The following is a 12,824-nucleotide window of genomic DNA, read 5'->3' as shown; positions in this document are numbered from 1 at the left end:
AATTTCCGGTGCCGTGCGTCCTGTCCGACCCCCCCCCCCAAAAAAAAAAGGGGTCCACGTGACCTTCCGTGTACTTGGCCAGAGACACTGAACGATTCGGTGGCTAACCGGTGGTGGAAGAGGCGGTCAAACAATGATTCGGCAGCGAAGTATGAAAGCCATTACCAGCAATTTCAGCTGCGCTGGTCACTGCCGTCTTCATGGATTGGGACCCCAAGACGGGCCACATCAATGGCTAGATACATTGTCAGCAATGGCCCAGTCGCGCCCTCAATGGCGCTTATGCATCCAAGCTATTATCTTCAATGAATAGCTCCTTATCCAACCAACCCCCCACTTGACATCCCACTGACATTGCTGGATTTATGCACCAGTTTGTCATCTCCCGCTTGCAATGCGCAGCTACCTAACCCACGAAACTGCGGCAGCTACAACAACTGTATGGCGAGTACGCGGTTATTACAGCTGACAATGATGATGATGATGATGATGGACGATGATTTTTAATTGATATGGTTGTACAGCAGTGAAGCACGAGCGTTCTTTTCTGGTGTAGCTGTTACTGATGAAGACCTGCCTGCACACACCCAGGCATACACCTGGACAACTTCTGTCAAGTCTGACCTCATTTCTCATCGGTCTGTACTGAACCAATGAAAGCAACTAGCAGTCTGTTGGGTGGCACACGGAATTTTCCTTCATCACTTGACCTTGACAGGTTAAACCGATTAGTCGGGTTGGTTCTTAGGCCGTGGTATTACCAATCTCATCATTATCAGGCCAGATGACCTGGCACCAGGACGCCAGCAGGATTCAGGTTGTTGAATCTCTCAGTTACTTGCGTTTCTGAAGCAGAGTCTCACTCAGAGTCGATGTAAGCGTCGCGCTATTCTGGCAGTTACGGAAATGTGGATGTCTAGCTCTTATCGGACACTGAGCCGACAAATTTATCGGGTTGAAGGATTCATGGACAGGCGATTCTAGCTCACAGGACGACAGGTTTCGTGGCTATTAGAATGACTACTGGCCATATCGAGAAAGGCGATGTGTCAGCATACCAAAAGGTTTCACCAAATAGCGGAGAACAGTCGGTGTCACTAGAAGAGCTTCATTTTAATCACTATCCATTGGAGCATCGCAGATGCAGTTAAGTAAAGACTCACCGTCAGAAGACAACTTTATCTCGTTCCCCTGATCTTCACAGTTGGACCGCAGGGAAAAGCAACAACTTCTTGGAAAAAAAACAGTAAAAGCAGACCTTATTTGGTACAATCAACTTATGTCTGTCCGTGGAGAACGACCCGATTTAAAACCCAGGTTTTTCTTTAATGATAATTTTCGGTGTACAAAATTATTACTTCCGAATGATTTTGGAAACTAAACTTTTCCCAGAAAGGGTTGGATGTTTGTTTGACGAGTGAATTACGCGATATACCACGGTCCAGTTTTTTTCTAGAGTTTGATATGAACCCTGTCGAACTTTGTGAGCTCAGTCACTTATTTAAATGAAAGTTGTTTGGCTACTAAAATGGCTGGATGGCCTTGGACGGTTGGACCACGAGAACCAGGACACCGGCAAGCTGAACTATGGAGTTGTTCAGCATTACCGGAAGTAAATAAAGCCTCAGGGTTTCCAAACTTGTGCACCCTAAGGATACCATCACAGATCATACGCTCCTCGGTTCGCTTATCTTTAGGTCGCGCAGGTAGGGTGTCACAAAAAATTAGGGCAGTGGTCGGTCTCCCGAAGAGTGACTCATCACAAGGGGCCTTTGGGTGTTTCTTTTCTTAAGGGAAAGAGTGTACACGACTTTCACAGACACAGACCAGTTGGATACACCTGTCATCCACAGTTGGGTGATGTTCTGCTTTCTAGAAGGGTAAGAGCGATATCGCAGGTGTGTTAAGCGCTCGGAGACCATTTCATGACACGGTACTATGCAGTTGCTTTTACATGTGGGCTCGAATGTTCACAGCTCCTGTTCTTCTCTCTTCGAACTCACAATGCGCGTCATAGTTTGTCAGTGGCAAATCAACTCTACTTAAGGCGATATACGCTCAAATCATTTCGCTAGAATCCCTTAAGAGCACATACAATATCTGCCGGAAATTCCCGGCATTCGCATGTCTTGTTTAGGAATTGTTTTTCAGTAAATTTTGAAAAGTATCGTCCTAATGACGCATAAAAATGCCCGATTTACGGCTGGATTACTTGGAGTAGAAATCACGTGACCTCGCAATTTTTGTTCTTTGAACTGATTAGAACGATTTATAACGTGCGCATAGCTGTTACAGACATCCGCATTATCCTTCACCATCTGCGTTCAAAACAGGGTCATCAAAGTGAGAACCAGTCTACCCAGATGTGCGCTACCTGCTGGAAGCCACAAATCAATAAACGTGTCACTGTATAATATGGGGGTGCGGAACCCTGTTGAAGTCAAAAATCATCCGGAACAAGTTTTGACTACTCCATGGTAACTTTTTCTCACCACCAAACGCCATCACCTTCTCTAATCGTGTTGGGAACTTGTGTCTCATTCTAACGCTTCGATTTATCTGTTGCATTCGCCTACTGAGTGAAAGTGAGCGAACACCCATTATCTCAAAAACGTTTCTCCCGCTTCGTCCCAGATTTTTAAGTTTGCCCTGATGAGTTGACATGAAACATAGTTAACTGGGTCGCAATTGGTCTACTGTCAGGCAAATTGTCCCCATTGGTTTGTCTTGTTCTGGCTAGACTTGTAACCAACCACGTCTCCTGTCTGTTTGATTCGAATGATATTTTGATCCTTACTCATAAAGTTGCTGAAAATTCTTCAACAACCCACGACCGGTTTCGCCCTTCTTCTCAGGTAAACGCAGTCCCCGAGTTTCTGTCAACCTTATGTACTACCTTGAAACCTAATTGCATGAAATTAGGGAATATATACTCATTTGCAGACTTATTTGGTTTTTTTCGAGAGGCCCACCTGGAACCCAGCTGAATTTCTTGTTTGTGCTGCTTCCAAGCAGTACATTCAGTTGCCCAGAAACATCACAAATAAGAGATTCAGCTGGGTTCCTGGTGGGCCTCTCACAAAACCAAATTGGCTTGCAAATGAGCTTTTGGTCAGTTGATTTGAACAACGTACCTCACCAATGAATATCATCCGATTCCAGCAAGAGTGTCTCTTACAGTATATCTCGAAGTTATTCACATTCTGTGTAACTGAAGCACAACAACTGTGTCATCTTCCGGTCAAGGTCACCGCTTTTCGATTGCACCCACAGAATTTAAAATTTTGCATTCCATGAAGAGGCAGTCTTTGTCGGAAATTCAACACTGATAACAAATCCATCAATCTCTTCGAATTTCCGGGCGGGCATGCCCCAATATGCACCTGTCGCTGGTTGTGGAAGCCGACATGGGTCCTCCGCGCATCGTGAGAGGCTCGCAGAACGTTTCCAGCCACATTTACGTAGGTTTGGAACAGTGAGTCTGAACCTGAGAGAAGTTCACAACACTTTTGCTTGGAGACTCTGGCTAAAGAACTGGAATTCATAGAGATTTCGTTCTGTAAGTGAAACCAATCCGCGACAAGAAGCATGTCGCATGCCTATGGGGAGTCATCAGCCGTGTGCATCTCACGAAACTGCAGGGAATCTCCAACATGCAACCACCCGGCTAGTGGTTTGAACACTTAATAAGTGGGCCACAAGCTGCTGATCAGCGGTGTGATCAGTTCTCACTCGGACCGGATACAACGCCATTCGTCCTTCAATCACGTGAACCACATCACATGATCATGTACTGACTGGCCTATCGAATGGCAATTTCCCCGATTCCCACCTGTCGTGTGGATTTGTTCTTCCTCTGAGCTGACTGACTGGGTGAAATGTGATTGAAGAACTGTTCCCCAGGCAATCTGACTCTGGCTCTTGTAAGGAGTCCGGCTTCAAACTGAAGAGATACTGTACCCTGTTTCGAACACTAAAACAATGCCGAAATCAGCTGACATCAAAACTGTTTAGGTAGTTCAACAGAAATTTCAAAACGATTTGCGGTTACAGATCGAAAACTCAGGTTCTGCTGTTGGGATTTAGTAAATCTGATTCAAGTTAAGCGCATGTTTTTTAAATGATTTGTGCTCACGATGTTGCCCCGCTCTTATGCGAACCGAGCAATGTGAAAGATCGAGTCCTTAAAGTACCATTTGTTTATCATTTATTTTTGAAGAGCATGGTCACAAACATAAAAGTGAATGCAAGGGATGAATGCGAAAGGGTAACAGGAGAATATGGGAGAAAAGAGGGAAACGTCTCATTCGAAATCATGCCAAGGACAGTGCCAGTCTGATGAGGTGAACCCAAAGTATGTAAGGATTTGGTATGGGAACACGCGTCCAAAGACCAACAACCAAAGAAAGGACAAACAATGGTGAATGCTCTTCAAGGCGCAGTGTGCGCTAGCACAGTCAACACTCGAACATCAGGCACAAAGTATCCGTCATACTGGGTCTGGTGTGAGATTAAATGGCAAAAGTGTACCTTCAACGCCATGTGCCACGCATAAAAGTGTCATAAGTATGCAGAGAGCCCACAATGGCACTGTTATTTCGTCCAGAGAACTCGAATCCACAGCAGAGTCATCTCAATTCCGCTTGCGTCACAGTGTGGTTTCGAAAAAAACGGCACCGCCGGTCTCATCGGAACCAACCACTGTTCTTGGCTGCTTCACTGTCATCGAACTTATATAGTCTCAGAAAACAGGTGAACTAAATCACGCTTCGAATCAGGGCAGGTCATGCCTCACAAGAGGGGAGTCGGCAAGCTGGATGACTGACAAGCTGGATCGATAAAGCTGCCCAAAACGCCTAAACGGCCATGTGCATTTCGGAGTTTTTGGAATGAATAAACTAGAGAATACTATTCCCATCCTTGAACCGCCTGAAACATATCTCGCTTCTGCCTAAATAACTTTCTCAGTGGCCAAATGATTCACCCAACTACTCAGCGTCTAGCCGCTATCTACGACCATTCACGTCGGTTCAAACAAGATTTTCAGCCCTTTCCGTCTTCCATAGACTTTCAATTATTCAACACCATAAAGACGGTAATGAAAGTATGAATTTCAGAAGTTGTTTTCTAAAACTCAGTGTTCCAAGAAAAAAGTCCACTACTTATTGCAGGCTAGTGAACACTTATTTAAGAAAAATGTCGATTGTTGGGAAACGAATTGAAATGGGTAACAGAGAGAAACGAAGTCCTTGTGTTGAATCCATTTTTCAAGAAATTCGTGCAGTTGAAGCAGGCGAACTGCGAATGCAGTTGATCACCATTCTTAAGTACTAGAAGAGGCTCTAATGTATTAAAGGATATCGTGGCTGAAAGGACAAATGAGGGTACAGTCCCGATTGTCGTAGCTGAGGGAGATTATTGACTGGAAGTCAAAAAGTACCTAGTCAACTAACTGACAGTGGGACCTCCGCGTCTATTACGAGTTAGGTCGAAGTCAAATTTAGTCGATATTTGGACTTGCGACACACCATTTGGTACAAGGTAAGGCATACAGATGCTATCCTTGTCTAGGTTTGGGCAACCTGGTAGTATCCCAGTCCTCGTGCTGCGTTCGGGTGGCATGGCAGTTAGGCCCCGAAAGGATGCTTTGGCTGAACGATACAGATGCTATGCTAAAAGTACATTAAAAACGCAGCTTCAACAGCCATGAAAAACCCATAAGTCATATCTCTCCATAGGAGTGATAGTGGGCCGAATAGTTTCTCCACCAAATGGGTTGGAAAAACCTTAGTGAAAAATCGAGAAGGAATTATACAGGATGCGTGTTAAACACTAACCATAGGAATGCTTAAAATACGTGGACTGTTCCTGATCGGTTTTGCCCACCTTAGGCTCATCAATTAGGCACAGTTCTTAAGTTTCCGTCGACCTTATTCGACCAGTAAACGACAAGTAAACTCACATGGCTTTCAAGGAAGACCTTCTTCAACATGAAGTGAACTAGCGCTGTATAATTAGTTGAAGGGACACATCATAAAAGAGCGATTCCGCCGGGTCTCATGTGAGTCTCTCGTGAAAATCAGAGTTGTCGAATTCCATGAAGTTTGGGGGGACTGCGTCTACCTGATGGGCCCCAGGAAGGGCGAGCAAAGCCGGTTGTTGTCCGTCGGAGAGTTTTTAGCAGCCCTGTGAGTAGTGTTTTGCCTCTACCATATGTAGTTCCATTTTAACTACTCGGTTTATCACTAAGGCTTGCCCTGTTTGGGCAAACCGTAGCAGCCAATGGAAGGCCCATTTTGAAACTTCGTACGAGTTTCACGGATTGCTATGCGGACCCAGATGACCTTCCTGCGGATATCGATATCAAATTCCAAAGAACGAATGTACGGAAATTTGATTTTCACTATGGACGGACACGTCTTTACCAGAACGGACAGCACTTGTTACAGATTAAATAGTGAAGGGCGCATGAGTCCATCGATTCCATGAGCTACGCTCGAACGTGAGGCCTAGCAAGGAGTTTCCCAAGGTCTTGGCCAGTAACTTTGGGACAGATTCCAAACAGAAAGCCTTAACTTTACCCCACAGAAAATATGTTGGCGTTATGTTGCTCAGAACAAGGTCAATGAATTTAGCGAAGTACACCCATTTGCAAACTAATTTGGTTTTTCGAGAAACTCACCTGGGACCCGGCTGAATCTCTCGTTTGTGATATGCCTCTTCAACTAATCGTGCAGTTTGGTTTCAAGTAGAACATAAGTTCAGCGTAAACTCGGGAACTGTGCCTAACTGATGAGCCCCAAGAAGGGCGAAACCGGTTGTGGGTTTTTTTCACGAATTTTCAGCAACCTTATGAGTAGCACATTACGAACGTCAATGAATCTTAAATTCCTTTAATAACTCAGATTCACACATCACATCCACTACAGAGGTAGAGTTTGGAGCAAACCATCGCTCCTCAGCTGTGTGCCAGAAGGCAATCGACACTTGTGGCGTTCTGAACAATCGTCGTTCCTCCCCCCCCCCTGATGAAGCATTCCTTATTATCGCCCCACTAATGTTTAATCAGGTCAGAGGCTGTTGTGCGGAAGAAATCTGCCGAACAGCAGTCCAAACTGCGGTCAAAACAGACCTCAGGTGACCATTGAAGGTAGTATTTATTGCTGTATGATGACCTTGCAACCAGCGGGTTAGCACGTCTACCGTTCCATTTAAAACAGGGACATGTGACGGTTATCAAACACAGTTCCAGAAAGAACCGCTGAGTCGCACCTTTCAGCACTGTGTAACTGAACTATCGCTTACAGGTAGTTAGAACCGAGGGGTGGGCTTAACGAGTTGGGTCCGATTGTATCGTCCATTACGTTGACATTTGAAATTTCCCACGTTCATTTTGTCCCTATTTGTAATTCCCGCTCCACTTTTGTGTTCAGTGCGTGTATATGAACTGGCGTTTGTTTGACTTTACCGTTTCACTTATTTGGCCTTGAAGCCACTCAGCCATTTGTGGTTGACTTTATGCATGTGTGACTGCCCCACGTGGGAGCCTGCTTGCCGATTTATCTCGTACTTTTGTAGTTCAAGTGGACCATCTGTTGTGGATGAGTATCTCCAGTCGAGGTTTGTATAAGTTGTGAATTTATGTCTTACCGTACCGTACAGAAACCCAGCTCCGACTTTGTTTTATCTTCCCGGAGGCTCTGATATCATGTGTCACTCGTAGATACTGTTTGCCGACGGATGCATAAAGAATCAATCATGACGGGTAGCTATGGAGTTTCATTTCAGAATCAGCGGACACAAACAAGACTAGAGTTAACAAACCACTGAGAAACGCAGATGCACACTGAGCTGCAGCCACAAACTCGGCGATGGCGGGACCAGTAATAGACGTCGAGCAAAAAATAAATTCACAACCCATTAATGTTTTGAGGCGGGAACTACGATCAATGTCGTTGCGACCGATAGGAATCATCGGGCATCCCAATGTGAATGGAGTGGAAGGGGTCGAAACTGGCACGCCATGGACAGCAGTTTTAGGTCGATCGAGTTGACACGTGACTGCTCGTGATAGTTGTAGCGATTAAGTGAAGTGGCTTAAATCTGAAGTGCTGGACCTAAGTCGCACCCTTCACCAAATTGGCATCACACTTGCGAACTCATACAGAGCCAGTTGAAAATGACACTCAAGAGGAATTACTGACTCAAGTGCCTCCAATCAGGTAATCAGTGACCCAAAACCACCCGAAAGGCTACTGGTAGATCCATCAAGCCAATCCTGGATTTTCGTCAGAAGCACTCTGGTGACGAAGGACCAAACAGCTGTCCAGTGTTTCTTGGTATTTGAGCAAAGCTTGGTTTCACTCACAAGATGGAATCTCCATTGGGAATGCCCAAGTCTCGTCAGCAAAGTCCTGTGTGACATCCAGCGATATCTCGAATATTATGCCAACTGAATCATGAGGCGGCCTGTGTGCAGCACATTCAGTTGTAGAATACCATAAACGAGAGATTCAGTTGAGTCTCTCGTGGAAACCAAATTAATTTGCAACTGAGTGTATTTCTCGAAAACAGTCCAATTTTGGTTCAAGTAGAACATAAAGTTGACGGAAACTAGGAGATTGCGCCTACCTGATGAGCCCCAAGACGGGCGAAACCGGTCGTGGGCTGTCGAGGGGTTTTCAGCAACCTTGTGAGTAGTTTCCTTTATGAAAAATAAAACAGTTTAAATGGACAGCTCGACGGTCGTAAGCGTCACACATGATAAGCTTCGTCGACGATTCTAATTCTGAACTCAATTTGCGCTGCTGAACTTTACTCAACATCTATTTGTGAATTATCAAGAGTGTCCGTTCCCGGCCCTGTTAAACCATGATGAATACATCCGAACAGCTGACTTTTGATTCCTTGTAACTCACGGCCTTAATAAATTATTGATAATGCGTCGTAGCGATGGGTAGGAAAGGGTCAAGGGCCTAAAAAACCAATTATCAAGTGAACACTCAATTTTATCACATTGTTGCTGTCAGTAGCTACTTCGGCAAACCTTCTCACGCGTAAGGAGAACCAGTTTGGTTGTTGGTCTGTTCGCCGAGCTTGGCAGTTGGGTTGCAAACGTTTCATCACCAATCAAGGTGACATCGTCAGTGCAGGGTTGAGTGGGTGGATTACTCCTCTTCCGCCTGTGATTATATAGCTTCTAAACAGTATCTGGTAGTTCTAAAAGCGGTCTTCACGTAGTTTGATTGGCCTCATGTGAATCTGACGTGGTCTCAATCTCCCACTCAACCCTGCACTGACGATGTCACCTCGATTGGTGATGAAACGTTTGCAACCCAACCGCCAAGCTCGGCGAAAGGACCAACAACCAAGTGACGCACCCGAGCTACCTACATTCCAAAGCATGGCGAACCAGTTGTTAGACCACAACCGGTCAACCCTCCCCGAAGGGAAGCCATACATTTGGAGGCGATCACATTTCTGCCTCACCCCACTTACAACAACGCGTTCGCCGTGTGCGAATACAAAGGTGAGGCGTAGGTGTAGATCTTGTCTCTCAACTCGTCTTTTGTTCAGTTACCGCTGCATCCCCTGGCGAATTTCTGGACATTGTCGTAAAGTCAACGAGAGCAGTCCAGTCTTCCCCCATATAAAATGTCATCCATGAAAGGTACTCAGTCACAAGGTGTCGTTCTTCCTATCCCGCTCTGACCAGGTTTCGTCGAAGGGAGACTTATTGATTACCTTTCTTTTGATATTTTTTTCGACAGTATGAAGCATGCCGAAATTCGCGGGTACTAAACACTGAATGGTTGAGGACAAACAGTTTCATTCCGCTTTGTGCTGTCCGGGTGTCACTTGTCCGGCATCCAAAAAACATCTACTTTCGAGGTGAACCCGATAGTCCTGCTAGAGATAGGCGGAGAGAGTTACCATGCAGAATGCGAGCCGTATGAATAGGAAAGCTGAAAGCACTGTTACACTTGAGCTACGAACCTGTGTGCCACAAGAAGTCATGCTTCATGGGACAAAAAGAAGACTCTGCTCCGAGGGATGTTGCCCGTTTTTTAAGGAGGAAGGGGATTACCGTAAGCGAAAAGTACGAAAAGAAACGAGAAGTACTCGTTGTTGCCAAATAGACCGAATTTTAACGTAGTCTGACGGTTGGATAACCTTCAGAATATCGCGTGGGAAACACAATTGTTGAAAATGTACATATTGAGAGGATTCCTGTAAATCAGAAAAAGAAGTATATGCATACAGGTAATAAGGCACACGCAAAGCATTTGTGTTCCTCACTCAGTTTCCGGTGGCACAATCACCACTGGCACGTGCGAATGATGTAGTACGTAGCCACTAACGCTGCCCAAAACCGTGCGACGAAAGGCACCGAGTCCACGACTGCCCATAACAACTATGGCGGCATTGTGATCCTCGATGGCCTCGGTGACAGCATGACCGGGTCGGCTATCCACATGTAGGAATGCTTGAGCATGTAGTCCAAGTTCCTTGGCCTTTTGCATCTTCTCCCTGCATAGACGTTTGCTTTTGGTAATACTTGCATCCAAAACGGGAGCCATATTTGACATGATATAGGCTTCCACAGCCAATTCGAATGCATGGCCTGGGAAGACAGGCTCAACGACCGTGAAGAACACCAGGTGATCATTTGGTGCTTTTAGGTTATCCACATACCAGGCAAATGCGCGTTCACAATGCGTGCTGCCATCGATAGGAAACAGGACGATCCGAGATATTTTGCTTTCCGGCTGTGCCGTCATCCCACAAAGCGCTAGGAACGATGCGTATGGTCCTATGCCCTGACAACTCCGTTTTTGATCGGGTGCGTCATCAGGCACGTCTAGCGCCGGCAACGTGCGTCTACGCTTCAACTGACCAATGAACATCCACCTCGCTAAGGTCATGAAGGACGTCCAACGCCTACGTACATGTGCTGTGGTGTGCCGAGCTGGTCGAACCATCGAACCAATAGATGGGTCTCATTGGTTGTTTGAGTGGGCGTTACAGTCCAGCGTCTCGTAGAGAGTGGCCGGTGAATGAATTGATCGGGATTTTCTCGTCCAGTCGACAGGTTTGAAAACTCGGGACTGAAGCGTACTGACTTGCAGTGTCTTGAAACTAGTCGAGGGAACGAAGAGACGTGAAGTATCATAATTTGGGTTGGCATTCACTTAACTCTGGTTTGAACGGTCTCTCTACTGTCCCCAACACGATCATTCTGTTTGGTTCATGCGAAGGGCATCGAGATGGCTCTGTGGTTACGGCGCCAGCTTACGGACCAGAAGGTTCGAAGCCGAATCCAGCATCTCGACTGCTCCTGTCAAGTCTTGGGCAACCTGGAGTCATTCCAGTCCTGCGGCCTCCTTCCGTTCTCATGCTAACTAGGCCCAGAAAGGGTGCTGCAGCTAAACGATTTTTCAAGGTGGGGAGTTGCTGAGCCCTAGTTTTGCTCTTATATGAGTTCATCGGTGCTGCACACCCTTGTCTCTGCTGAGGTTTGAGGCTAACGTGTTCCAATGCACGGCGGACGCAAATGAATCATCACATCTGATGGTGCTCATGACTGAATTATGTGGTTCACCTGTAGATATCTTTCAGTACGATTCTGTGTAGTCCGCTTCTTGGGACGGTTAATTCCGGCCTAGTCCCCGCATTTCCATCAACCTCATTTCTTATGTAAACGTTTGATTGCTTGTGTGTTACGATAAACGGTCGTCAGCTAATTGCGTTAGTACGTGTCTTTGTACAATCCGGAATGCACCTTTGTGGGGAAAGTACTGAGCACCACATAGAAAGAATGGCATCAGAATCAACGAGTATCATGCTACTCTAGTTAGCGAGAAACCTGTAGTACCGCAGACGGACGAACCAATGAAATACAACTTTCTTGTTCATCTTCAGTTGGGTGGCCTGATGAGGAACTATGGGAGACAGCACTGACTGGGCTGGCCAACCATCAGGGACTATGATCATGGAGCAGTAACGCGATCTCTGAAAGCATTTTACTGAATCAACCAAAATCAACAAAGACACTGTGTTTTCTTGGCTCTGAAACGCCTACGAACGAACAATTGGATTGAAACTGACAAAAATGTCAATATATGGGACCGATTGTGAAATTTTCTAAGGGGGATTGCCCATGGAATTGTAGAAATCTATTGGATGACGGTGAGTAGCCGAGGTTTTTCAAAAGCTCCGGGTCTATTTAGAATGATAGTGTTCACTTTTGTTGATACTTTGGTATTACCTGTTCGTAACAAAGTACTCTCAAGTCCATCTTGTGTCGAACCCCATGGGTCAAGCAAAAGTGCTACTTTTAAAGATTTACATCATTTCAGTAGTGCTGTCAGTAGCATGAGTGCTGCCGAAACATGGCTGAGAAGCGAACTACACTAATTCCGATTCACATGGCTGAACCGGTCCACTTTGTGGTGGACTCTATTGGTGCACAGGTGGCGATAGCCGTAATACAAATCAGAATGTGAATGTGTGCACTAATAGAAGTTTTTAACATGGTTGCGACAGGTATAAAAATGAATACAATGCGAAATGGGAGCAAGTCAAAAAGGAACTTATCGTATGTGAGAGTTGCTTGGTGAAAGTCCGGACGGCGGTAACGTGTTTTCTCCGCAGTTTGGCTGCTACACGTGTTCCATGATTGTCCGCGAACTTGGAGTGCTTGGGCTGACTTCTTGCTCCCTGCGCGTGCGCGAGTCTGTGTGTCTTGACTGGCTTCGGTTTGCCTTTATGTAGGTCCCAGTGGTTGCTACGTTGTGTAGACGGTACGGACAATCGATGTCCGA

The 12,824-nt window shown here is 45.8% G+C and overlaps 1 protein-coding gene across 1 annotated transcript; it reads right to left on the bottom strand.

Annotated features, from left to right (window-relative positions):
• Positions 1–10,295: 10,295 nt before the first annotated feature.
• Positions 10,296–10,925, bottom strand: T265_08146 (hypothetical protein; the record flags this gene model as incomplete). Its single annotated transcript, XM_009173866.1, has 1 exon — positions 10,296–10,925. The coding sequence occupies one exon, from the start codon at positions 10,923–10,925 to the stop codon at positions 10,296–10,298; it is 630 nt and encodes a 209-aa protein (XP_009172130.1).
• Positions 10,926–12,824: the final 1,899 nt, after the last annotated feature.

The sequence above is a fragment of the Opisthorchis viverrini genome, assembly GCF_000715545.1.
Source record: "Opisthorchis viverrini unplaced genomic scaffold opera_v5_204, whole genome shotgun sequence".
Taxonomy (NCBI): Eukaryota; Metazoa; Platyhelminthes; class Trematoda; order Opisthorchiida; family Opisthorchiidae; genus Opisthorchis; species Opisthorchis viverrini.
The sequence above is the reverse complement of the archived record's forward strand: the minus strand, read 5'-3'. Positions and strand labels throughout refer to the sequence as shown.